At 38.8% G+C, this 26,001-nt stretch overlaps 1 protein-coding gene across 1 annotated transcript in view; it reads left to right on the top strand.

Annotated features, from left to right (window-relative positions):
* The window catches only part of nr5a2 (nuclear receptor subfamily 5, group A, member 2), a 64,372-nt gene extending 40,979 nt beyond the window's left edge, over positions 1-23,393 (top strand). Inside the window, exons 6-7 of the mRNA XM_042005913.1 lie at positions 1,115-1,262; positions 22,767-23,393. Of these exons, the coding sequence (XP_041861847.1) occupies positions 1,115-1,262; positions 22,767-23,014 (396 nt within the window). The 3' untranslated portion in view covers positions 23,015-23,393. The remainder of the gene's footprint in view (positions 1-1,114; positions 1,263-22,766) is intronic.
* The last annotated feature ends 2,608 nt before the right edge of the window (positions 23,394-26,001 follow it).

Genomic DNA, 26,001 nt, shown 5'->3' with positions numbered 1-26,001 from the left:
ACAGGTCACCTAAGTCAGAGTTAGTGCTAAGTCTGCTATAGTGACATTATAGCATTATTTTCCTCCCTCGTTTTACTTAAGGCAAGGAGGTAATAACCCAAGGCATCACCATCAACAATCCAATCCTTCAATGAACTTATTTCATGCACAGTTGATTTTATGTAAATTGATTGACACCTTGGATGGGGTGCAGGCAGTGTCTGCTTTTCAAGGAGTCATAACTCTTTCCATCTCATAGGGGGGTAAGAAAGAAAGAGGGAGGGACGTAAGAGTTAGGACAATGTATAGCAAAAGCGTGAGGAAGTCAAAGAAGAACAAGAGAAGATAAAAACATGGTCCACTGTCAGCATTTACTTTGACCATTTTCTTTTGCAGCCAGATGAAAAAGATTTAAAAGAAAGAAAAAAGAGTTCCTATCATCCTATTTACACAATAAAACAAAATAAATACTCCAAACCCCTGAGCTGGTTTTAATTGCAAATGTAAGCTCACAGGGGCTCTCTTCCTCTCTGAGCTTTAGGAACTGCGCACGCCAACATCTACCTTCCCCTGGAAACCCTTGCACAGTCAATTATGGTAATGAATCGTCAATAAATATAAAAAATTAATGTGGTCCTGCTTACCCTGAGTGGCAGCTAAGGACTTGTCTCCTAGACAAATGTGCTGTGGCTGCAGATCTGAAGTGCACCTGAAACTAGTGTGTGTTTATGCATGTTTGAATGGATGAGTTATACCTAAGGAAGATGGGATTTGTTTGAATAATCTAACCTTATTGTTTTTTCATATCTATATAATGTCTTCGAGTCAAATCTATGGCCTAATAAGTCAGCTTTCTCTCTCTACATCCCAACAGCATACTTTTGCAAAAAAAAACTGTTAAGCTTAAAAAAAAAATCTTCCTACAGTGTCTCATACTTTGGGTTAATTTAATCATACATTGCTGTCTCATTTTTTGCTAGCATTTGAATATTAAATCAATAAATACATGGTAACTGACACTTAATGTTGAATTGAAAAGCTGTACCTCACAAAAAAAATTCTCTACTTTAAATCCAGTCAGCCTCCTTTTACTGTTGCCCATCTCCTAATGGTCCTCTCTTCCTGCTTATTCCAGGTGGACTATGCAGTGATTGCTTCACAGGCGGGGGCCACCCTCAACAATCTGTTGAGCCACGCTCAAGAGCTGGTAGCCAAACTACGTTCCCTGCAGCTGGACCAACGGGAGTTCGTCTGCCTCAAGTTTCTCGTCCTTTTCAGTCTAGGTGGGTGTCTGAAAATTTATGAGTTATGGTGGATGAGTCCCTCCTACTGACGTAGGAGTGGTACAATATAAATGATGAACTATTCCTATATCATCTGCTACACTGTATTGGATAACATTACTGGCTGTTATTACTGACTTGTGGTGGAAGCGCAAAATTAAAAAAAGAGAGGAAAAAAGGTTTGGGTGTTGTTAGGAAATGAAGGAAGGAAGAGGCTAGTAGTTTAGTTTAGTTTATTAGGATCCTCATAAGCCACCAACCCCACCAAAAAGAAAAAAAAAGCTGTAGCTGTTCTTTATAGATTCTTATTAGTTAAAATATATATTTCCACAAATTATCAACAATGAATAAAGTAGTTTAAATGTATGCATTAAAGTAAGGTCAGTGGAAGCCAATGCAGCTAATATTTATTTGGATGACTTTTTTCTGTGGGGTGTTGGAAAAGGTGGCACATCTTCAGTGACTGAGATCACTGAACAGTTTTGGCAATTTCTTTTTTGATGTTTATTCCATGCAAACCTGTCATCACTGGCAATGCCTAGAATCTTGGCCTCATGCCATTTGCTTAATACTCTTAATAATTATCTATTTGCAAATTTAGTTGAGGATAATATTGATGGAATAATTATAATCATTTACCATGTTGTTTATTTTTGTGACACTTAAAACCAGCTTATTTGGTCTGACACACCGGCAGATGTCAGCACAGTCATTATTAATTGTGTATAAAGTTGAGACATCTGCATATATTGTTGTTTTAGTTTTTTTTTTTAATTAAAAGATAAATAAGTACTAAACATATTGTACATTGGCATTTCAAGACCAATGCCCTGTGGTACTCCACATATCATAGGCCTGACATTAGCAATACCGCCATTAAGTTATTTCTTAGACAAATAGTGTTCAATTTGTTAATAATATTTACCATTCTTGTCTCTGATATAGCTTATATTAATGAAGCAGTTGTTTGATTAGAAAACTATCATTTCTCATCCTTAATAAGTGGTGTGGTTTTGGGCCAGTTTACACTGCTGTGGTGATAAGCAGGAAAACATACATTCATAATGAGACACATAGCAGGGGCAACTAGATCAACAGCTTAAGAGTTTGTTGGAAAAACAGAACTAGGTAGTTTAATTTTAAGAGCTTTTACTTAACAGTACACACATATTCCTTATCGTTTAATCTTTTATTAAACATGGGATATATTAATATCTGCATGTGGAGTAGCTTTTTCTTAAATTATCTACATTATCCATTAACACAATATTTGTAGGTGTTATTGGAAGTTTTCCTCCTCTTCTACAACAGTTGGAGTGGAGTTTGTTTCTTAAGTATGAGAGAGAAAAAGGGGAAAGTAGAGAAAAGAAGAAGAAAGATCTTCTCTCACTTATATGAATACAGTTTGGAGAAAGAACTCACATGAATGCTTAAATATTTGATTGTGGGTGTAGATGATATTTGAAGCAACGATCAGATGTAATGTTAGTTTAACAATTTGATTGACTGCTACCTACCCTGTCATTTGACTTTCTGCAACTAACAGTGCTAAAAAAAAGGGATGCAGTTGACCCACAAATCCAATCCTCTGCAACCATGTGATGAGTATATAATCGATAATTGATTAATTTATTTTCTTTGATTCTAAGATACTCATTATAGACAGTTTTTGCTTAATTATTAGCAATCTCATAAGAATGAAATTTATCTCTGGCAAAGTTGTAAATTCATCCTGTCATATTCAGCTAAACTTTTAACTTTGTGGTTCCTAAACTACCATTAAATAAGAGAGTCAATGCTGCATTAGAATCAGTAAAATAGCTACTGATATTTTGCACTTTTGTAATTAAGCAGTTTTTTTGCAGCAGTAGTTAAGTAGACATTAGTTTCTGGATCAACAATGTTAAAAGTCATGAATCAGTCTAGGATGTATTATTTTAAAAAATCTAATTAACACTGAGAATCATTACCTGAGAATTTAGCTAGAATCTTGGGAAGATATATTCTGGGTGAATGGATACTAGAGATGGGAAAGATTTATTTATTTCTTTATTTGGGGGCTGGGGGGGTCAGAGGGGATTTTATTTTTTTCCTCTTAGACTGAGCTTTAGCGCTTTGGAAAGGAAAGAAGTGAGTTGGAGGGGAAGCTGGTGGAAGGAGGGTGTTAGACGAGATAGGAGGATGAAGTGGGAGAGAGTGGAAATTGGGAATTGGTTGGATGTAGCTGCCTGAAGTATTTGGAATGGACAGGTGGGAGAGTTGAAGCAAGGAGGAGGGAGAGAGCAGGGGATTTGGGAAGGGATAAGTAGCTTAATGAGTTAAGAGACAAAGACAAGGGTAACGATGATGGGATGTGTGTGTGTGTGTGTCCTATCCCAAAGCTGCTCTCTTCTCTCTAGGCCGAGGTCAGACATTGTCAGGAGACTTTCATCTCTGACAAGTTTGCAAAAAAAAAAAAAAGGCATCCAAGGAAGACACAAACACCCAACCAAGCCTTTTCTAATTTTCAACATTACTAAAGACTGTTTTTTTTTTTATTTTAAGTTAAATTAATTCCCTCTGGCACTTCCATGGCACTTAAAACAATAGTGGCGTGACCATTTTCCTCATCCTCGACTTTTAGTCCGCACTGCAAATTTGTTTAATTCCCAATTATTAGCCTTTCCATTCTTTACCTCCTCTAAACAGAAAACAGAGACTAATGAACAACAGATGCACATAAGTGTGATCAGGCAGGATTAATGTTGGAGTTAGTGGAATTTGTAAAGAAAGCGAGAGGAAGACGAAGGATGCAGAGGGACTGAAGTGTGTGTGTCTGTGTGCATGCATGTGTTTGCTTTGTCACGTCTTTTTTTATAGAGCAGGGATGTTTGTGGGGCCCGGGGTCTAAATAATTTGGCAGAGGCATCATCCATAATGAAAGGCCCACCTGAGGGATGTGTATCGCCCCCGGCAGTGCCTGTTCTCCGGCATTGCCCAGGCCTCCCTCGAAAGAAGACTGACGCAGGCTCCGTAGAGCTGGCTGAGGGGATCAGAGTAGGAAAAGGAGGTGGTGTTTGTGGAGTTAAGAGGAAGTAGAGGGGTTTGAACAAAGCCAGAGGGTTTAGAAGTCCTTTGATTAATATCATCTAGTACAGCTGATTGGAAACATTCATGTGATCAGCTACAAGAGGCCTGAGATATGAACCTGTTTCTTCTTGGAAATAAATGTGCATATTGTGTGTCTATATAGGGAGCTCTGCCTGAGAGCAACCAGTTAATAAGGACCTTAGTGAAATGAAGCATGGGGGTATCTCTGTAATGATAGCTGAACTAAAAGATCAGATGTTGCCTCGTTATTGGCTTCATTTAATCTCTAATGCAGATAACAGTACCCACTAATAGAAAACAGATGCACTCATTGTGACATAGTACCATGAGCTACTGTTCAATTTCACTCCTATTGCCTTTTTTACCACACAGAGTATTTACATACATTAAAGTAAATGAATTCATTAGCTTTTCATTAATTTTTCCCAGCATATTGAACCATCCTAAATCTTTTTGTCTTTGCAAAAGATAACATCAATAATAGTATATAAGCATTGTAGACATTAGACGGAAAACATAATTGAAACTTAACTACATGTAAGATTTCACAGAATCCTTTAATGTTGATGCTCCTGTCTGTTAGCAAGTCTACATCTTGGGATTTTTCATCTCAATCGAAAACATACTTCAGTACTGTTTTATCTGCATCCTCTGTCTCATTTACTTTCCCTTTCATTTCCTGTTGTTTTGTTTGTGTCTTGATTTCCTCCCTCTGTCTACAGTCCCTCTCCCTCCCTCTGGCTTCCTGTGTGAGGATAATCAGTTACCCCCCCACCCCCCACCCTGCCAGAAGAGCTTTTAGTTAAGCCAGTTGTCGATAAAGATGGGGATATAGATGTCAGCCCAGCTGAGAGGAGACACTTGTCATGATCTGTGTGTTTGTTTTCAGTCAGACATCCTTTTTTTTAGTTTATTGCTTTATTTTATCTCATTCTATCTTTCTCTCTGCAGCCTGTCACTCTTTTCTTGAAGGCTTTAAACCTCTGTCAAGGAGAAAATGATCACTCCGATCATTGATCTCCAAGGTGTTTGTAGTACTGAGAGCAATGTTTGTACTGTATGTCTTGGGCATCGAGCAACAAACACTCAAGAGTATGAGAGCTGCCTGGGTCAGAGTTCAGTTAAGGATTACAACAAGTCGTTCAGTGTCAGGACACTGTTAATGGGTCTTTGATTTCCTTTAAAAGGCTTAAAGACCCAACAGAGAGACTGACAAGTTGCACGCTATAGTTAATAGCGCATCACTTGAGGTGAGGACTAGGTCACAAGTTTGAATTCAAGAAAGTGGATTAGAGATTCTCCTCATTCATTAAGGGGAATTGACACCTTATGTAACTGGTGTTCAGTTTAAAGTGTAAATGTATGAAACATATTTTAAAAGAACAGGATAGTGTCCTTCTAACATGAACAGATTCTATGATCTTGTGCTGCTTGAAGCTTAAAATAAAATGTGGGGGAAAAAAAGAGAAAAAATCTGATGAAAAAAAAACATACATACATATATATATATATATATATATATATATATATATCAACCTTCACCAGTATCAACCTTTACCAGAAAATCAGGAATGCATGGCTGATGCATCACTGAGAGTTTCCATAAAACAGATGTGGTGACAGAGGTCAGGGAAGGTTTTGCCAGCCGCCAGTTAACCCAGCTTAGTGGGTCAAACCCCACTGGGTGTAATTGGGTGAGACAGGTGCTGCCAGGGCTTGTCAGCTGAGAGGAGAGCCAGAGTACCTGCCAGATCAGTGTGGGGTAGTAAATGGTCCCAGTGGAGAAGACAGAATGGTGGATAAGGTCTCAAATAATGTCCTTTAGCAGGAACAAAGCCAGTGAAAAGTGAATGAAGAGTGGATAATTTGGAATTGTGTGATGTTTTCGTGGTGCAGGGTTATTATAAAGGTTTTAAGTTTGTTCCCAAATAACTCCCCTTTTGCTTTGTTTGCTTTATTTCATATGTCTTTTACAGGACTATAGGCCTAAATACTAAACAATTTTTTTTTTAAAATGTTATATATAGTTTCATAATATGTATATCTACTTTTTCACCACTATAGACATCTTGACTAAATGACTAATTCTTTGGTCCAACTAAAGTTTAGTGTGTACAATCATTAGAATATTTTTTATAGTATAAAAATTAATGGAGCACTTTTGATGCAATAAATGCACCAGACAAAAAGAAAAAAGGGATTATGTTTTTTGATTCAGTCTCTTTAAACAAGCAATCCCTCACATTTTGACAGCAAAAAAAATCTTCAAGCACACATGCACCTAAGCTGACAAGTTCAAGATGGCAGTTTTTAGCCATCTTGTTAAAGCATTTTATCAGAAAGAGGTGAAATTTGAAGCACTCACCTGGGTGTCATGTTTCCATCACTGCTGGACAGAGCTAGAGCTGATAACTACCTGTGCCTGCTGCAGACACATCTGACATGGGAACGAATGCCAGCTGCAGCCTTTTTCACTGAAGACAAAGGCCAGATGTTAGTGAGTGTAAGTGGGTGTTTTTGTCCAGAGAGAACAGATATGAACAGTATGGACCGTTCATAAAGAAAAGTGATTCAAGAGCTGCCTCAGCACCACCATTATTTGTCTTTCAAGTGATTAGTCAGTCTCTTAGGTTAGAATTTAGAGCCACCCACTCATCAATCCCGCCCCCCTACTACCCTCCGTCCCTATCCATCCATCCAGCCCTCCGTATTGTCTCTTGACTCATTGCTCTTCCCTTTCTCTCCATTTTTGTCCACATCCATCTTTGTACATCTTGATCTATCACAACTTTATCACCACACCCCCATCCACTGGTTTTCATTAATCTCAACTCTTCTTTTTATTAATTTTTTATTTTTTTTGGTACTGCAGCCTTTCTTCCTCGTGTTTCTACCTTAATAACTGTTTAAACTTGTGACGAAACTTATAATGTTCCTAATTCTTCAATTAAAACATATTTGGTATAATTAAAGGATAGTTTCACCAGTCTGGAGCAGAATATGTTTCTTTCTTTAACCCTCCTTTTCATTAACAATAAACTCCCCACACATTCAGTCCAGTACGATGACATATCACTAGTTAGCATGAGTAGCATGCTGTTTAAATAAGCTTTTTTTCTGTTTTTGCACAGCAAGGTCAGACACCACTCTGCTGACAACACAAACACTGCAAACCTGATTAACCTTGATGAAACACACATTTTTTTCTCTCTTTTTTTCTTGATCACTTTTGTCTCCCCTCACAATGAAAGACGGACAGAGAAAAACAAAAGTAATTCCCAGGCAGGTACACCCTAATTAAGAAAGAGCTGAAGCTGCTCACAATCAATGCCCTGATCCCCAGCTAGTAAGCATGCCCCTATACACCCATAAATACATGCACGCACACACACACAATTGCACATCACTAATAAGCTAAGCAAATATGCATTTCCTAAAAAGGAACTAAATCATTTTGAATTCTGTCAGGGATTGATTAACATCAGGAGGCGGTTCAATATTTTGGCTCATAGAAACCAAAGTGGCCAAGTAATGGAGTGTGTTACCTGCATTTAATTGTAATTTAAGAGAAACGTAGCAACATTAAAGAGATTTTTGATTTCCTCTTTTTGCCGCATGTGTACTTTTGACCTGATCAATATGCCAATGAAGATGGTGAGTGTGTGAATGGGTGGCTGTGTGTTTGTCTGCGGGAAACCTTAAACCCTGCACATGTGACTGTCTTTTCTTGTTGTAAAGACAGACTAGAAAGCAAATTACATGAACGTAATTAGTTCAACAGGTGCACCATATACCTTATGAAAAAACAATAATAACAATAATAAAACAATAATAATAAAAACATAGTGTAATGATAATAATATAATAATAATAATAATCATCATCATCATCACCACCATCATAAAAAAAAGAACAAAAAAATAATGATGCTGTTTTGCGCTGTTGACCGCAACCTGCGGGTCATGCCCAAACGGGCTCCTATCAACAAGAGGAGATGCTACAGGGCCCAAGACATCCCATCCGCTCCGGCCAACTTACCAATTCTTTGACTACACTAACTTATTTGGCTGTTCTGAAATATAAACTGACGACAATCGCTCTCTGCTCTCTGGTCTGCTCTCCTGCAGCTTGCCAGCTTGTCTTGTACTTTTTCTCTTCTTGATTATTAGCCAGTCACAAACCAACATAAATAGGTGCATATTGCCACTTACTGCACCAGAGTGTGACATCAGGAATGAGCAGAAGGGGCAGATGCTCCAGCCCATTTACCATCCCCCCCCCTGCACGTGCCTGTAAGGAAGTATGAGAGGTAGGGTTGGATGAGAGGATATATTATATATATATATATAGGGTATATTACCTTCAAACACTAATAAAACTTCGACACAAACCCAGGACGGTTTGTTAATTTCTGAGTTATTATCAGTTCCTAACATTACCATACTTCACAAAAACACCTCTGTTTCTACTTACTGGTTAAAAAATATCTAAACTATTTAGCTGGGGTTACAAACACACATAGTTACCACAAACAAAAAAACAGATACTGTATTCTGCATGTGTGTGAGATGCAGCATGAATGATGCCTCTCATTCAGACATAACAACAACACACTGCAGCAGGTGATTTAATAGAAGAATAGAAATGACAGAAAACAGGGAAGTGGTGACCTAAGATTATAAACGCAAGTTCAGGGTTGATAAAATGTAATGCAACCCAAGTGGCTGCATCCAGTGCTTTTTCATTATTCAAGAAGTATATTCTGATTGAAAACTATTGGACTCTCATGGTGCTTTTAAACAAACCTTTTTGCCCTCTGTTTGTTTACTTTAAGCATCATTCTGATCCAGGAAACAAACACTAAAAAACAAAGTTGTTTGAATTTCAACCGCGAAATCATGTTTGAGTGTCCCAGTCTTTCTTTTATTATCTTTCATCTCACCACAAGTAGATGGTAGTGTGCCCTGAGGTAATGAACCTAATCCATTCATCTATTTTCTGTCAAATTTAGTTTAAGAAATCTAACATTTTGAACAGTCAGCTGCTGGTGCAGGCAGCCACTTTGTTGGGAATTCCATGTAATGAGGCTGTCTAAAAGGCTTTCAGACTTTATCAAGCTATAAAAGCGGCAGGTCTCCATCCTGTCACTATTAACCACCAGTACTCCAGGCTCTTGTCATTATGCTGCAGTTACAGTTAGTTGAGGTGGTGGCAGACATATTGAGGATCCCTGCTTCTCACCCAGGACTCCCCCTTTTAGTGACAGTCTTATGGCTTGCTTGCATATATTTTATTTTCTTGATGGATTTTGTTATTCACTTGATTATTGTCAAATGAGCCTCATAATTAGTATATTATGCTGTTTTTTTCTCCCTTTATAAGTCTTATCACTCTTCAGCAGGGATTTATATGTTAATTATGATGACGATGTTTTAGACAAGATCAGTAACTGAGATACTAATAGTGAGAGTACCAATGAACCATGAAGATGGTAGCCTTACTGTAAGAATTCCTCTGTTTTATGTAGACATCAAATGGTTATGTGAGTATACAAAATCCTGCCTACTTAAGGACTTTTAAAGAGGCTAAAAAAATATTAAGAATAACCTAATGAATGAAAGAATTCATTAATTCATTTAAAGAAAGAAAAATACACTGAACCACAAGTCATTATAGTAAATGTGTACAGTGTTTGTCTCACTGCCTGAAGGGAGAAATAAAATTTTCATACTGAAGAACACATTTATCCATCCTCTGACCTCAACTTCCCAAAAAGAGGAAAAGAAAAATCTTTCAAACAAGCAGCACACATGTAAAATAAATCCTATGCACTGACTTCAACACAACAGTCTGCTTCTGCAGTGCAGAAAATATGCCTTTCTCACCATCTACCAGCAGTAGTAATCTCTTTGTGACTTTTAACACCAGGTTAGAAGCACTTCTGCATAAATATGATGACTGTTGCATGCTGGCACCAGGATTTAATACGCTTTAACTCACTGCCCTGCCCGAGCAATACAGGACATATCCCCTAAACTTCTACTCCCGTTCATCAATACAGTCATTAACTCCAACACTAGTGAGTGCTGGTGGACAAATGATCCTGTAAAAGTTTTTTTTTTTCTTCTTCTTCTTTTTTTTTCCTTTTTTGAAACCCCTCTCCACTCGTTTACCTCCTCTTCTGCTCCTCCCTTACACTCCCATGTGGGGTGATTTAAAGTGGGGTGGCTATAGAGAAACTGTTGGCCTCCATCTCTCCCTCCTCTCTACCTCTCATTCTCACCCTCCCTTGGTCTTATTACAGGCTGTCAGTTTATTATAAAACATTAGGAAAGCAGAGGGACACTTGCAGTTACTGTCCTATCGATCGGCAAGGATAGATTCTGTGATTTAGAGTCAGCCTCTGCTCACGACCTCCACATTCTCGGTCTCCTATTAAGGCACCGGCGCTTTGCTTTGGCTATTGATGTCTCAACATTAACAGTTACAAGCTGCTACAGAAAATCAATGTTCAACTTTTATTACCAGCTGCATAACGCAGAGGACCTCCCACCAGCTGGTACTTAGCAGTCCAAAGGAGGCACCGATGGTCCATCTGAAACATCAGGTGTTTGCTAAGAGTTTCTGTAGTAACATCAATCATATCTATAGCATATGGGGGATTTCGGGGGGCAGCCGAGGGCCTTAAGTGTATAATATAGGAAGGTAGAGGATGCCAAACAAATTAGCACATCCTTGGAAATATGAGGCTCTGAGTCAAAACAGAGACTCAAAGGTGAAATTGTCCAGACTGGGGAGTTTTTTGTTCTTAAAATTGCATCATCTGCACTTTTTTCCTTTCCAAACACCACCTCCAGTTTTCAGACAAAAAATAAACAAAAAACAAATAAGAACAGTATACCACTAAATGTAATCAAGCTAAAATAAGTATCGATCCCCTCAACCACCAACTCCAACAACCAGCCATCTGTCCATCCATCATAAACATCAACATGGATGTGTGTTTTGTAACATAGAATTTAAACCCAGGTAGGGTGGATCCAGTGCAGCTCAGGCCTCTCAAACATTTATGAGGGACTACTGAGCAGGAGTAAGGCAACCCTTCTGGGACAAACAGCCCCCGGTTCTGTACTCTCAGTCCCGATCAATGGAACTCAAGTTCATTACATACACTTTTCAGCCGAACGACGGCAACTGATTACCCCCCCACCCTCTCTTCTGATCATCAACGTGCCCACTTCTAGAGCTGCATTACACTTGCTTGTTTACGTGACTTCGTGTATAGGGGAAGACAGGGAAAAGAAGCATGTACTGACGTGAATTTGTATGTGTGTCTGTGTGCATGTGTGTATGAGCAGGGGATGCTCCCAACGGGCAGAGCTCGAGGTTATCATTATGTACAGGTTGGTCTGCTGCAATGCTAATGTTAATGCATTCTGAGTGGTCGCAGCTCTGGTCCCAACGCTGTGCTTGCAGGCCTGCTGCTCCTCTCCAATTAAAGACTGAGGGATGTCTGTTTGGGCAAGGGAGGACAGGCGTGGGTTATCAGGGGCCTTGTGGAGAATAAGCTTACATTAGTCAAGAAAAACATATTTAGAGAGCGAATTGTGCATACATTTGTGCAGTGCAGAAAATCCCAATCTTGTTTGGACCAGGTTCTTTACAACAGAACTAGTCCCCCCTGTGTATAAAAACAGTTTAATCATCTGTTTAGAGGAGGTAATTACTTTTACTCCACAACATGTACTTTTATTGCATATAGTTTCAGATGGTTTCATGAAGCATATTGGTTTAATACCTTAAACGACTGCAATCAATTTTAAAATAACTTTCAGGAGTCAAACCACATAATGTGAGAAGTACTCAGAAGGTCAATCTGTCAACAAAACTAAGTACCTTTAAAAAGTAGAAGACAGAACTCACTCATGTGTCACATTTTCTTGGTTATATCTAACCTGTATATATCCACCAAGAAAATATACATACTACAGGATCCATGCCATTGGATGGTGGTGTCACGGTTTATTGCAAGTCAAATATTCACTAATACAAATAATAAAATCCATTGGACCTCCAGCTTTACACACCAGCCTTGTCAATCATTGTTGAAGTTGTAGGAAATCTTCATTCCTTCAACCAGTATTCAACCAGGAACAGCAGTATTATTTCTGCAACTGTCATTTCATACATCTCTATATTGCAAGACATTTATGGCCACTGGAGCTCATGATCTGTCATTAGTGTTACTTAATGGAAGATCATTACACAAAATGTGAAAGGCAGAGCCACAGAGGAATGATTGAGCAGGGTAAAAGACATGGCACGTAGAGCTGTTTGAAAATGTTTACTAACTTCTTTTAGATAACTTTTTCTGTTAATGACTTCCGGCTGACTTTAACATCACGTGTGGCTCACTGCTTGAGAAAATGCTGACTGGACTCAAAGTAAAAATAATCCCTCACATTCACCTAGCAGTCTGATATTACAAATGGAGCTCAGTGGAATGACAGCACTGCCTGGCATGTGGATTGTCAGTCATTGTGTCCCTGTGATTATGTATAGTACAGAGGCATGTGCCTAAACTACCGTAAGCTATCTGGTGGTCAGGTGGCTGCTATAAGATTATACACCCTTTGCTCTTTGAGCTTCTGTGTGTGTGCATGCACGTGTCTGTGTGTTAGCATGTGTGCCTTTGGACAATGTGGTTACAAGATAGTTCTGGCAGGGCAGAAAACAGCAGAGCTTTAAAGTGATGAGTGTGTGCATGCTGTAGTGTGTGTGTGTAACCAGAGACAGTGATTAAATGTTTTAAAGCACAGATGATCCAACAGTTGCTGTCTCTTGTTCTCCCACCGTCTCTCTCTGTCTCCCTCTCCACCCATCTGTGATCCTACTGCCTCACTCTTGAACCGCAACAGCTCCTTTCTTGTCTCTTCATTCTTGCCCTGAATGATATTTTGAGCAGTAAAGCTCTGTAAGTCTATTAAACACAAAGACACACACCAACAGAAGCCATGTGTTGGCTTTCTTTAAATAGAAAAAAAATGTTACAGAAAAGTTCTTTTTAAAGGTGAGCAATATATTTAATCATTCAACTTTCTCTCTGCACACACAAACTCGTGGGTGACACAAATATCTTCTCAAAATAATGTTGCGCAAGATAAAAGAATATTGTTGGGCCATGTCAGACGTTTGTCATGTCAACTCTTGGCCTGTGCAAACTGCTTTAGAGCATGAAGTTGTACTTTGGTGCCACCTGGCACTGATACCCAGAGCTACTGCTGGCATCACACTGCAGACCTATTATTTTGTACGGTGTTGAAAGGTGTTTGTATGAAACATGAGAGGACGGATAAACACAGATAAACACACACCATATTACCTTGTTTTTATTTTGTTTGTTTTTTTTTTGTTTTTTTTTAATACAGGCATCTATGGGTTTTATCCTCAAAATGGCTAATTTTCTCTTAATTGTGCATTTGTGTGTCCCAAAATTTTGCATTCTAGTCGCAAGCAGCAAAAACCCAGTTCAGAAAATCCAGTCCAGCTTTGACAGGCTGTGTGCAAACATCTCATCTTTCATCAGTATGAGGAGGGAAAGAGGATGGCCACTGTCATTCAATACTTAAGAATAAATTAAACCCCAATTTGCACTTTTTGAGAACTTTAAGCTGTAGAGAGGAAAAAAAAAATCCCCAGAGGACAAAGAGGGAAAAAGAGGGGCTATGTGGCACAGTCTTACTTTAGTCAGCACTCTTCCTGCTGGCTTCCATCATCAAATGAGAACGAAGCACAAGAGGAGGGAGAGAGGTGGGAAGATGTAAAACAAGAGCGAAAGAAGAAGTGAGAGACAGGGAGGGGGGAAACTGACGCTATGGATTAACTGTCCTTCATGCTGAAAATATACATCCCCGGGCGCTTGGCACTGAATTATTAATTCAAATTTGTCAGAGAAAGAATGAGAGAAATCTATTGACGGGGACAGAGGCCCTTTAATGGTCTCATTAAAGGGGAGGCTTCCCACACTACGCACCTTCTGTGCTGCTGCAGGAGTTTTCAGGGCAGTGGAGGGTTGGAGGGGGGTACTTGACCCCCCAATGATTTTCTGTCACTTCATCATAAACAAGAAAGGTTGACATGCCCCTCCACTCCACACACCCTCCTAGCACCACCAAGCAAACCCTGTGTGTAATTAGCCAACGGCTGCAAAAGTGTGCTGAATGTAAACGAGTTTTGCATGCACTGATACAGACAGAGACAACGACACACACATGCATTACAAGCTGTGCCTGCTTGAACTGTTACTGACAGGTACATGGAGAGCCTGAAGAGTCACCTTGCAGGTAGCAGCAAGGATTTCTAATTCATCAAATTTTTTTCCCATCCCAGTTCTCCACAGATCTCTTCCAGATTTCACCAGAAAGAGCATATTTTCATCTTGATTGCTGTCCATTAGATTTGAACTTGTCAGTCAAGTGTTACGTGTCATTGATAACGTACATGACCAGGAGTAGTTTGGGTGGGAGGAATTGAGGTCAGAGGGGTTCAATCCAGCCAGCATTATAAGGTGGGAGAACACAGACATGTGGATGAACCATTCAGATTGAGTCCAGCTCTTTGAAAGGCTTTTGGTTCCACCTCCAGGGAAGCTAAAACAGGGGAGGGCAATGAGACGCTGAGGTGGGGAGGACTGGAGGGACCACAGAAGGCTAAGCACTGAGTTCATTGCTGATTCAAGTCTCTCAGTATCCCTCTGACAAATGGATTTTCATAATGCTGAGACAATGGGATTTTGTTTTTCACATTCTATAATTTTTTTAACCCCAGCTACTCTGAAGCACGTCAGAAATACAAGAAAGAATTAGTTTAATTATTTATAAATCTAATGATTTTTTAACTTACCAATTTGTCATACCCAACTCAACTAAATGACAACCTGTAAATAAAATAAGTAGCAATCCTGCATCATCAATAAAATCAATTCACACCATCTTATGAAAAATAATAATCAGAAAGCTACTAATACATATCATCTCATGTCAAGAAATCTTAACTTTTCCTGTAATACTTATTCCCACTTTAATATTAATCTCCCTGGCTGTGCCCATCTGTTGAAGCCCTTGCTAAAGCAACTGCACACAGGACCAACTAATTTGGGGTGAAAATTTGCTTTCCATTCACCTCAAGACAAATCCCCAGCACCGCCCAGCCAGCATAGGCAATGAGAGAGGCTTGAATTCTTCCCGCTCCAAGCACCTTTTCTTTTGTTTATTTTATCAGACCTAAGGCACATTTCTTTCCTTCTCAATGTCTCTCGACCTCCCTCCGCTGCCCCGCTGAGCCCGCTAACCCATCCTTGGGCGACAGAACTCAACCAGCCGCTACCTGTTTAGCTTAACAACAGTAGCTATGTTGTCAGCGGAGGTTTAAATCTGACTTAATATATCCCCAACTGGACCATACCTGCATAATTCTCTTTCATAGCTGCATGGCTTTTGGACCCTTGAGAGGCTAAAGAGAGGGTTTGATGGTTGTTGGTTAAATTGAGCCTTAATGCTTTATTCTGACATGCTGACAACAGCCTGTCCCCATTGACAGCCTTTTTCCAGTAGCTGGGAGACTCTTATTATGCATCACTTGCACAGAGGAAATTTGGCCTCTGGACATTGGACCGAACGTTAGCTTGAGGGCATATAGCTACAGTATGTAACTGTAAGCTGGGGAAATAAATCTCACTGTTTAAGATAAAGGGACACTGCTCAGAGCTTAATGAGGCTTTTGTTAAATGATTTAAAAGGTTTTGGAGAGTCAAGGATACATGTTGACATAAACTTGTTGACATATACTTGTTTGCATTAAATAAAACTGACAGGCGATTGAATCAGGAATCATATTTTAAGACAGTAGATGAGGTGTTTCATTCTTAACCCCAACCTAACCTTAACTTATCCATAGCCTGAGGACAGCAATATGCCAATCAAGCAGCATCTTAAACTCCTAATCTTCTCACCTTTACCTAATCAGTAACAAGGACTTTGTCTGTGAATGTTTGTAACTCACTGGAACGGACAATCTGACAAACACACCATCAAGTTCACAAATCCTGCTTTTGTATCCTTTGATGGGATAGTTGTACTTTTATTTCCTGTTTGCCTTTGGTGCATCGAATGTCAGAGATGCCCCATTAAATGTTAAGGAGCACACATCTTCAGTTTACCACCCTTTTTTCTGACTTGCCTCTAACATGGAGACATCATATCAGAGAAAAGGAATTTCCCAAATGGGATTTACAGGAAGACAGGGAAGCTGAGAGCTCCAGGGAGCTTGTTTTCTGCTAAGCATAGGTGAGGACTAGAATATTGTAATGGGGAAGCAGAATCTCTTTTACACACACGCACATCCATATATACACATATATATATATATATATATATATATATGTGTGTATATATATATATATTCTTTGCACTTCCAGGTCAAATGTTGTCAGTGGAGTATCCATAGGAACTGAATACTAAGCCTAGCTTACCTTTTAGGGCAGTAGAGCAAAACTCAGATAAAAGCTTGCTTAAGAGCCGTGGTTAAACATGCAGATGTTGCTCCATGCCCTGTGATACTTACTTGCTTTGACTGCTACCCCCTGCCTTCTTTTTTTCTAACACATATCTCTTCTTCCAATAAACACACACGTTGCCTATTGTGGGTAGTGCATCTGTAGTTCTAACTTTATTCTTTCCAAGTCAAAAGTCATTGGGTTCTCTTCTGTCAACGCCCCCATCTCTGATTGGAGCCAAGCTGAGATTAATAATGAATAAAGTAGCTGTGGACAGTGTTGTCTTGATAAAAATCCAGTAGGGTGCAATAAAGAGGACGTAGTCAGGACACGGGTTCAACTGCTTGCTCTCTGAAGCACCGCTGCTGTAGCTTTGATAGGCTCATATAAATGCCTGTGAAACTCTTCCATTGGAAGAGCCAAGCCCCTAATACCTGCCTATGCAGGAAATAACCAGTTTGTCTTCCACTCACGTTTAACTGACTAAGTTTACTGACAGCAGCTCACTCAATAACTGTTTATGACTCTAGACTTATGTGTTGTTTCTGAACCCAGCAGAAAACACATGTTAAGGTTTAAAGGCAGAGTGTGTACAGGTTATTGATTGTGCCAGTGAGGAACCATATGGGATATTTAGGCATGTATTGGATGTTGACCATATTGCAGTGCCTTCTGTAATGAGGGCATGGTTGTAATAGATAAATGGTTTAATGAGGAAATAGTATGATAGAATATCTACATGAAGAGAGAGTAACTTTTCTTCTTCTTCTTTTAAGTTTTTCTCTTTTTTTTTCTGGCATCACCTCTTACTATTTTTATGCATCCATTCATGTTATTTAAGTAAAACTAAACCTTCCCAAAAATCTATTTTTCTTCTTGAATAAATCATTTGTCCAATTTTGATTTTAATTCCATAATAAGCACTGCAACATACACAGCTAAAGGTGTTTGGTTTTGAATAGGATGGCAATTTTTGACATCAGCTTATGGTTTTTATGTTTGTTTTTTTTCTCTTAGGTTTTTTTCACACCACACTGTCCACTCTGTGAGGCATCTCAAAAGATCAGAGTGGAATAATGAGGCGAACATTTGCCTGAGTGAATGTGCAGTGTGCCTAAATGCTGCGTGTGTGAGTGTGTGTGTGTCCCTGGAGCAGGTTGATTGCAAGGGTCGTGAAAGTCTGTAAAAGCACATGCAGAGACATACGCACACAGCACAGAGCAGATCTAGTCTAATTAAAAAACACAGCGGAGATTTCAGAGGTTCTGTGAAAGAAAGAGTGTGTGTGTGTGTGTGTGTGTGTGTGTGTGTGTGCGCATGTGTGTGTGTGCGCTTTTGCATTAGGTCGCTGGCTTCAGCCTGATCGGCCGTCAAATGGAACAATGTATTCTGAGGGACCTCGGGGTTTCCATTTGGACGTGGCACGGCAACGAACTGTGGCTGTTATATGTAAAAAAAAAAGTTGATAATTAGTCCCACAGTGACTGAAGGATAAGATGGAGAGGAAGAGGAGGGGGTATGGTGGGGGGGGGAGCATTGAAGGCAGCGAAGAGAGTGCTTAGCGCATTTAATACTCTATCCTAACACTGTCTGGGAATCATCGATCAGTTGTTTTTTTTTTATTTTGTTTTATTCTTCTTCTTACTGTTTTTTTCTCCCTCTTCATCCTCCATCCGACCTTTCTTTGATCAGTAAATAAAATTAACTTATTTAATTTCAGGCTAAATTAAGACAAATATTCTTGCCACACTGGTTTTTGCAACTGTGAGATGATATCAAACTATTGTCATGTTTTTTTCTTTCCTTTTTTTTTTGGAAGCCCTGAATCATTATAATTTTTTTTTTTTTCAAAAGAGGCTCTTGTTATAATTAGCAATTAAAATGCTGTCTTGTTGCCTCATGTTCCCCTAATTAGCTTGAAAGAGACATTGGATACTCGTTCGCTATCATTTCTCCCCCATCATCTGGACATAAATGTATGAAACTCCTCTCCACGTGCGTACAATGCTGACATACAAACAAATGATTTTGGGAACCATGACCTCGCATGTTTAGGCTGTGATCTGGGCTCACCTTGTCATGTTTCTGCAGATGTCATTAACTCAGACCAGCGGAGCATCAGGAACATCCCTGAATTTATTATTACACAGCATGTGGTGTTTGTTACTGATTGGTACTGTGGAAAACAGCTGTCCTTGAATGATCTTTTAAAAAGTACAGATGTTATTTTTAGTCTCATTTTTAAAATAGTATTATCATTAATATATTTTTTTAGAATAAATATATTTCAAATTAATGAATGTTAGCATCTTGAAAAACCTGATCGGCTCTGAATTTTCTGAAGTTTTTTTGTACATATCTCACAAGATTAACAGCAAAAATGAGTAAATATTTCTTTGGTTTATACAGAAAACCATTTGACCTCTTAAGAGAAGAGCTATTGCTACTATATTTGACTATTTGCTCATTTCCATCTGATCTTCCTGGACAAGCAGACACATACAGAGATTCACTGGGACTGGGACTCATTTGCAGTGTTAGCACATTACTTTAAAAACTAATAAATTACTAGTTACTAGTTACTTTCTGCAAAAAAGTAAATAATTTAATAACAGAGTTACAGCATTAGAACAGTAGCTAATTACTAGGAAAAGTAATTACTCCGCAACTTTAAAAAAGTCTTCAATCATGTTTCCTTTAACGAAACTTCAAATTCATTTGCATGTTCATTAATTAATAAATAAACTGAATATTAGAACTGACTAATGAATTATTAATTAAAAATTGACACTGATCTCAGGCTGCTTGGATGTCATGCCTCTGTCTCCTCCGCGAGGTGCTTCGGGTGATTCTAACTGCTTTTAGCCACCATGGAGAAACTCTTTGTCTCTGGTCATAATGAACATTTCTCATAATATTCTTATCTTTTATCTCTAAGGGGAAAGTGATGTCTCTGATTCCAGTTTAAAACTCTTCTGTTTTGTCTGGACTCACCGTCGCTGTGTTCGTCTCCAGGTCGTTTGTGTGTGTGTGTGTGTGGCTGTGCATACTGCCTTACCCAAGTCTGCCATGACATTTTATTCTTCATTTAATCATAATCACATAGGCTATGTGTTTGTTTCCCCCCCTTAAGCCCCCAGTCAGAGGAAGACAGCTTCAGAGTGCAGAGTTACAGTGCAGGCTATATGCTTCTTCATCTTTATTAACTGAATTTGGGTCGTGAATAGAGAAATAATTCGGCGACAACTTCTGGCTCAAACAAATGACTAGCTTGCACTCTGACACAACACAACAACTCTTCTTCTTGGTGGTCACGCAGCAGGTGTCCCAGCTCCAGTATGAGCTGAAAATGAAACCCAGGCTTGCCATCAGATGTTAATACCTATTAATAAAAAGTGTTGTCAAAAACATTTAAAAAGTCTAAAGTAGCCTACTGTAAAATGTTGTAGACTTAATTAAAAACCAAACTAGGCCTAATGAAAACTAAAGGGTGTAATTGTCTTCACTTACTGCCACTCCCACAACATTATTCCTATTTGGGTCCAATGCAATTATACTCTAAGTGCCAGGCTAATTATGCAAATTAGATGATGACATCATTTACCAACTTTTAGGATAGCCAGTAGCTACTTTTCTTACTGAGAAGTTGGCAACAGTGCTCCACCTCCTCCCCACTATAGCAGTAGAACAATATAGTCTGAAACTTTGTTTACCCAGAACAAAAATTAATCTCATCGTACAATAGTAACACGCTGTTAGGAACATTTGATCATCAATAACGATAACGGCGTTGTAACGATGGAAATAGTAATTAGTTAGAAAACTTGCTACTGGAAAAAGTAATGCAGTAAGTAATGTTTATTTTAACAATGTGACTCCTATCACTGCTCATTTAGAATTTAGATAATTGCTCTCATTAATATTTTATTCTGGTAGTAAGGAGAAAACTTTGAAAATGTATTAAGCCAAACTTAGTCCACATTTACCAACAGTTTGAACAATTTAGACGCCTGTCTCTCCATGTCTGTACCATGCACAGATGAAAACAAGCTTTTTCCCCTTCCTTGTTGACCTGCGTAGGATGTCTATGTGTTAATGCTTAAAGCACACTGTGCTGGGTTAGCTTATGTAAGGCTATATTATTGCTTCTCTGAGGTGTTGATGGTGCAAGAGATGGTTCGAGAGTGAGCAGGAGTTCGACAGCTGAGTGGCAGCAGGAAAAAGCACATGTCATGTTTGTTTGCAGGCTCCTTTGTCACAGGTCACACCCCTCCCCCTATTCCTGCCCTCCACTTGGCCTTATTTAGCCCCCTGATGTGTCACCCAGAGGTCAGGGTGAGCACACACGTTAGATGCCGACTCACACATACACAAGCAACACAAGAGCAGACACACACACAGATTGTAATAGCATCGTAGAATGCATCATAGATGGAAGTGCCTTGAAGGACCTGCTTCTCATTCTCCAGACCTCATTAGCTGCTGATTTATCCCCCCCTCCCCCTCCTTCCTCCTAATGCTCTTGGTGGGTGGATGGGTGTATGTGTTAGTAAGGATGTGTGCGTGTGTGGCAGGGGGGTACTGTGTAAGAGAGAAAGAAAAATTATGTCTATGTCCATAAATTAGTGGCTATGTATGTGAAAGGCAGAACTTCAGTCTGAAGGATGGGTATATTTTAGTGTGTGTGTGTGTGTGTGTGTGTGTGTGTGTGTGTGTGTGTGTGTGTGTGTGTGTGTGTGTGTGTGTGTTGATGCAGAGGTGCCAAATATACACAGAGACTTTGCCATCCCAGAGTAGCCGACTGTGAGCACACTTGACCTGGGGTCAAACAGATTAATAAAAGATCACACACACACACACGCGCACGCATAGAGCTGATACCTGATTAAATATTCTGCAGCCCTGCGCTTCATAATCATGACAAGTACACAAAGCACTCTGGTTCACTATTATCCATTTAGCAAATTTTTTGACTTGTCTTGCAATAATCTCCTCTAATCCCCAGTGAGCTTATTATTGTCAAGGAAAAGTGCTTATAGCTGAAGAGAGAGGTGTGAGTTTGGAAAGATGCACAATGTATTTTGCACAAGGAATTAATAGTGAAAGCAGACTTTACACCAAAGATGAATTCTTGCTCATGAATTGTACTTTGAGTTTAAAGTTAGGATTGTTTTTGCCAAGACTGGTGCTCATAGTAATTAATTAATTAATCATTAATCCGCTCATTAATAACACTTGGAACAAATTCTGTTTTAATGACATTAAAAAAAAAAAACATAGGTTGGGGACAGTGAAGGTGTTAGGTTAAGAAGCAGCTCTGGTGTTAATATGACTATGACTCTGCCCTACATAATTTATTAACTCCTGGGGAATTTATGTCTCAGGAGAAGATCCTTCTTGTTTTTACCTGATTCCCTCTATGCCTTTGTCTCAAGAGACGATTCAGAAGAAGTAGCGGAGGTGGAGGGGGGAATATTTCATCATGCACTGCATTTTGAGCCATGTGGAAATGGGCCACAACAATGGGAGTCAACTTGTAACGCTGTCCCTTGATAAATGAAAAACACCAATTATTCTAACCTTTATGTGTCTGTGATATGATCCCTTAAAACCCTATGGGTTATTTAAACTTAATGCTTTCAGTTTTGTCTCCAGTTTTATCGCCTAGAGAAATAGCCTACTTTGTTCAAAGCATATGATATCTCAAAACAGATTCATCCTCCTTCCTTATTTTCTGACCACTCTCTTATGAAACAAACAGAAAATTTGCATCCTAAAGAATGAAACTTCAAATCAATTTGAAAGTTTGGAAAGATATTTCAAAATGTTTTTCCTAAACATTCTCTTTTCTCCTCCTGTAGATGTGAAGAACCTAGAGAACTTCCACCTGGTGGAGAGTGTGCAGGAGCAGGTCAATGCAGCGCTGCTGGACTACGTTATGTGCAACTACCCACAGCAAACGGACAAGTTTGGCCAGCTGCTCCTCCGGCTGCCTGAGATCCGAGCCATCAGCTTGCAGGCTGAAGAATACCTTTACTACAAACACCTGAATGGTGACGTGCCCTGCAACAACCTGCTTATTGAAATGCTGCACGCCAAAAGAGCTTAAAAGGGGACTGTCCCAACCCTTACAGCAGCTGCTAAGACATCTTGAGAATTTTTTTTCTGTTGCACAAGAACTCAACATTGTGCGTTCACCAAAATGAACCTCCAGCTTGCAGTAGACTGTGCAATGATGAGCAGGGGGAAGAGCAGCAAGTGTCAGAAACTCTTGTTAATATAGAGCTCATTTCGGTGTTGCAGTAACAAGTTTAAGTGCATATTTGGTGACTAATGATATGCACAGATAAACAGCATATGGATCCCTTTATTGTAAAAAAAAAAAAAAAAAAAATTCCCACAAGAAGAGTCACTTTTCCTCAGCCACAGAAAAAGACAATGCTGAGGGAAAAAAGGAAAAAACACAACAAACTACATTTGACACTAAATGATGATATCTGCACGAGCAAGACTATCAGACTGCCAGGCTGCGACTTAAACAATTAACAGCCTCCAAGTGTTTTAGCAATGGTAATAACAGAAGCTGGATAACACTGCCCATCTTTTAGACAGCTTTGTAACTACAAGTTGATTATCCTCCTGTGTGTTCTCTCACTGAAACTGGCTTTCAACTGTTGTCGGTACTCAAACAGACACGCAGCCAACCAGGCAAGAGACTTACCAACCACACTGTCTGTTTTTTGAACTCCCACATGATGGCTGCCATGGCAGCTTGACCTAACAGTGAGGGGAGGAATTAATGGTTAAAAAAAGAAGGTCTAAAAAAGAAAAAGTTTTTAATGAACAAAATGCTAAATAGGCTAATAAGAAGAAGACATGTTTTTTCTCTTGTAATGGAAGTCATTTGCTTCTTATGGTCACCTTGCTGTTCCCTTATCTTTTTCCACCTCCCCAAATCATCTTTAACTATGTACCTCAGAAAGACCAGTGTTAGATAAGTTCAGTTAATTATGCCAGCTTAAATAACTGTATTCATTACCCTGTTTTTCTTTAAAAAAACAAACAAACAAACAAACAAAAAAAACTTCCTTTTTATCAGCTCATTCAAACTGGAACAAAAAGTGTGATTCTGGAAGCAGAGAAGGATCAATCCTGCCTTTCTCTGAAAAGACCAAAGTCTGCTGCAGAACAGAGGAAGGAAATTACTTATACCTTAATAATCAGTGTTATAAGAGGAAAAAATGTCACAGTTATGTGAGTCTTGCCTTATTTCATTAACATGCTAGCTAACCGTGCAGATGTGAATGAACAAATGTACAAACTTACTACACACACACACACACACACACACACACACACACACACACACACACACACACACACATATATATATATACACACATATATATATATACACACATATATATGTATATGTATATATATATATAAATATAAATATGTGTGTGTATATATACATATATATATATATATATATATATATGTATGTGTATATACACATAAAGTATTAATGATGTAAAAAGGTAATTCAACAGGTGTTTACATTCATGTGGTCATATGGGAGAGAACTGTGATGAAGCATAAATTGCAAAGCAATGATTTCCAAAAAAAAAAAAAAAAAAAAAAAGAACGAAAGAAAGAAAGAAAAATATATATATAAAAAAAAAACTCAGAGGAATTTAGAAAAAAGATCTCTCTGATTTGCTTTCTTTGTTGTATGTACAGTGTTTAATTTTTATTTGTTTTGAGCAGTACTTAAATTATGTCGTGAGACACTAAAATCAAAGAGGAATCACACTTAAAATATTAATTTTTTGTGTCTGCTGGCATTCAAACATTTGTTTTATGAGCATTGCTGTGTATGGATACTGTTTCACTCAGCATTTTATTTGTAAAGCCTTTTTGCGTATTTTTTTTATTTACAATACTTTGACCTATTTGATGTACAGTATGTCACAGGTTACACCTAATAATGAAGATAATTTATTGCGTCGCTGGGTCTCCATCTTTGTGTTACATAACGTGATGTGTCCACGCCAGAATAAATTTGTTTACTGTAGCATGTTCTTTGTTTTGCTTCCATGAATGCAAAAAAAAAAAAAAAAAAAAGATCATTTCAGTCTTTGTAATGTCCATGCAGATCTGTGCATTGAAAAAAAACATTTGTATTTAAGTGGGTAGGTGTAAAAATGTTAATCCCTCATCAGTTTTAGATTTTAATTTTTCAACCTGCATCTCTGTTCTCTTGGGTTTGCTTTTATACCAAAGACTGCATCTTTCCCTTGGGAGCTGTGGCATCTAGTGCTGACAAAATGAACAAAGCTGGCTGCTTGTTTTGACGCATCACAGCATGCATTATCCTCATGCCAAGGTTCTTCATGTGTACAGTAGGTGTTACTCTTTTTAACAAAATACCCTCCACTCCTTCCTCCCACAACAATCTGTGGTGTTTATTTGTCAATATTTTGTTAAATAAGTCATGGAATGATAAAAATCATTTCTAGCAGCATGTTTAATGTACAGAAAATCCCCCTAAATGCCATGTCAGTAAGCTTTTTCTGATTCTGAGCCTCACCATCTGTTCCCCTCCTTTACTTTGTCTTCTGATCAGACAATCTTATGTATCGCCCACTCAAATTATGTGTTAAGGTTCTGCAGCTGCCTTGGACTTTCTATGGGGAATAAAATCACTAATGAGTCCTGCTTTTTACTGCATGGTTATAACACTGCTGCAGTCCAGCTCCAACCCTAAGACAATTAAACAAATGCTCAGAGAAAGTGTGTTTGGTCGCTTTGCAGTCTGACGTTTGCTTCACATCAAACTAATTTAGGCTGAACACTATGAAAAAACTTGTATGCAGGATAAGTGCTTTGTGGAGGACTTACTGTCAACCCATGGACAGAAAATATAAAAATACAATTTCCTTCGCATTTGTCTATAGTTTCTGCCTTAATTTTGAATGCTATTGTCACTGTGTGGTGCAAAGAATAACCTTCTTGAGGCTGACAGAAATGTACCTCATATTTCAATAAATAATTATTATGCTCATAACACCAGATTCCTCCTCACACAATGCT

This window comes from Melanotaenia boesemani, chromosome 14 (assembly GCF_017639745.1).
Source record: "Melanotaenia boesemani isolate fMelBoe1 chromosome 14, fMelBoe1.pri, whole genome shotgun sequence".
NCBI classification, from domain to species: Eukaryota; Metazoa; Chordata; class Actinopteri; order Atheriniformes; family Melanotaeniidae; genus Melanotaenia; species Melanotaenia boesemani.
The sequence above is the reverse complement of the archived record's forward strand: the minus strand, read 5'-3'. Positions and strand labels throughout refer to the sequence as shown.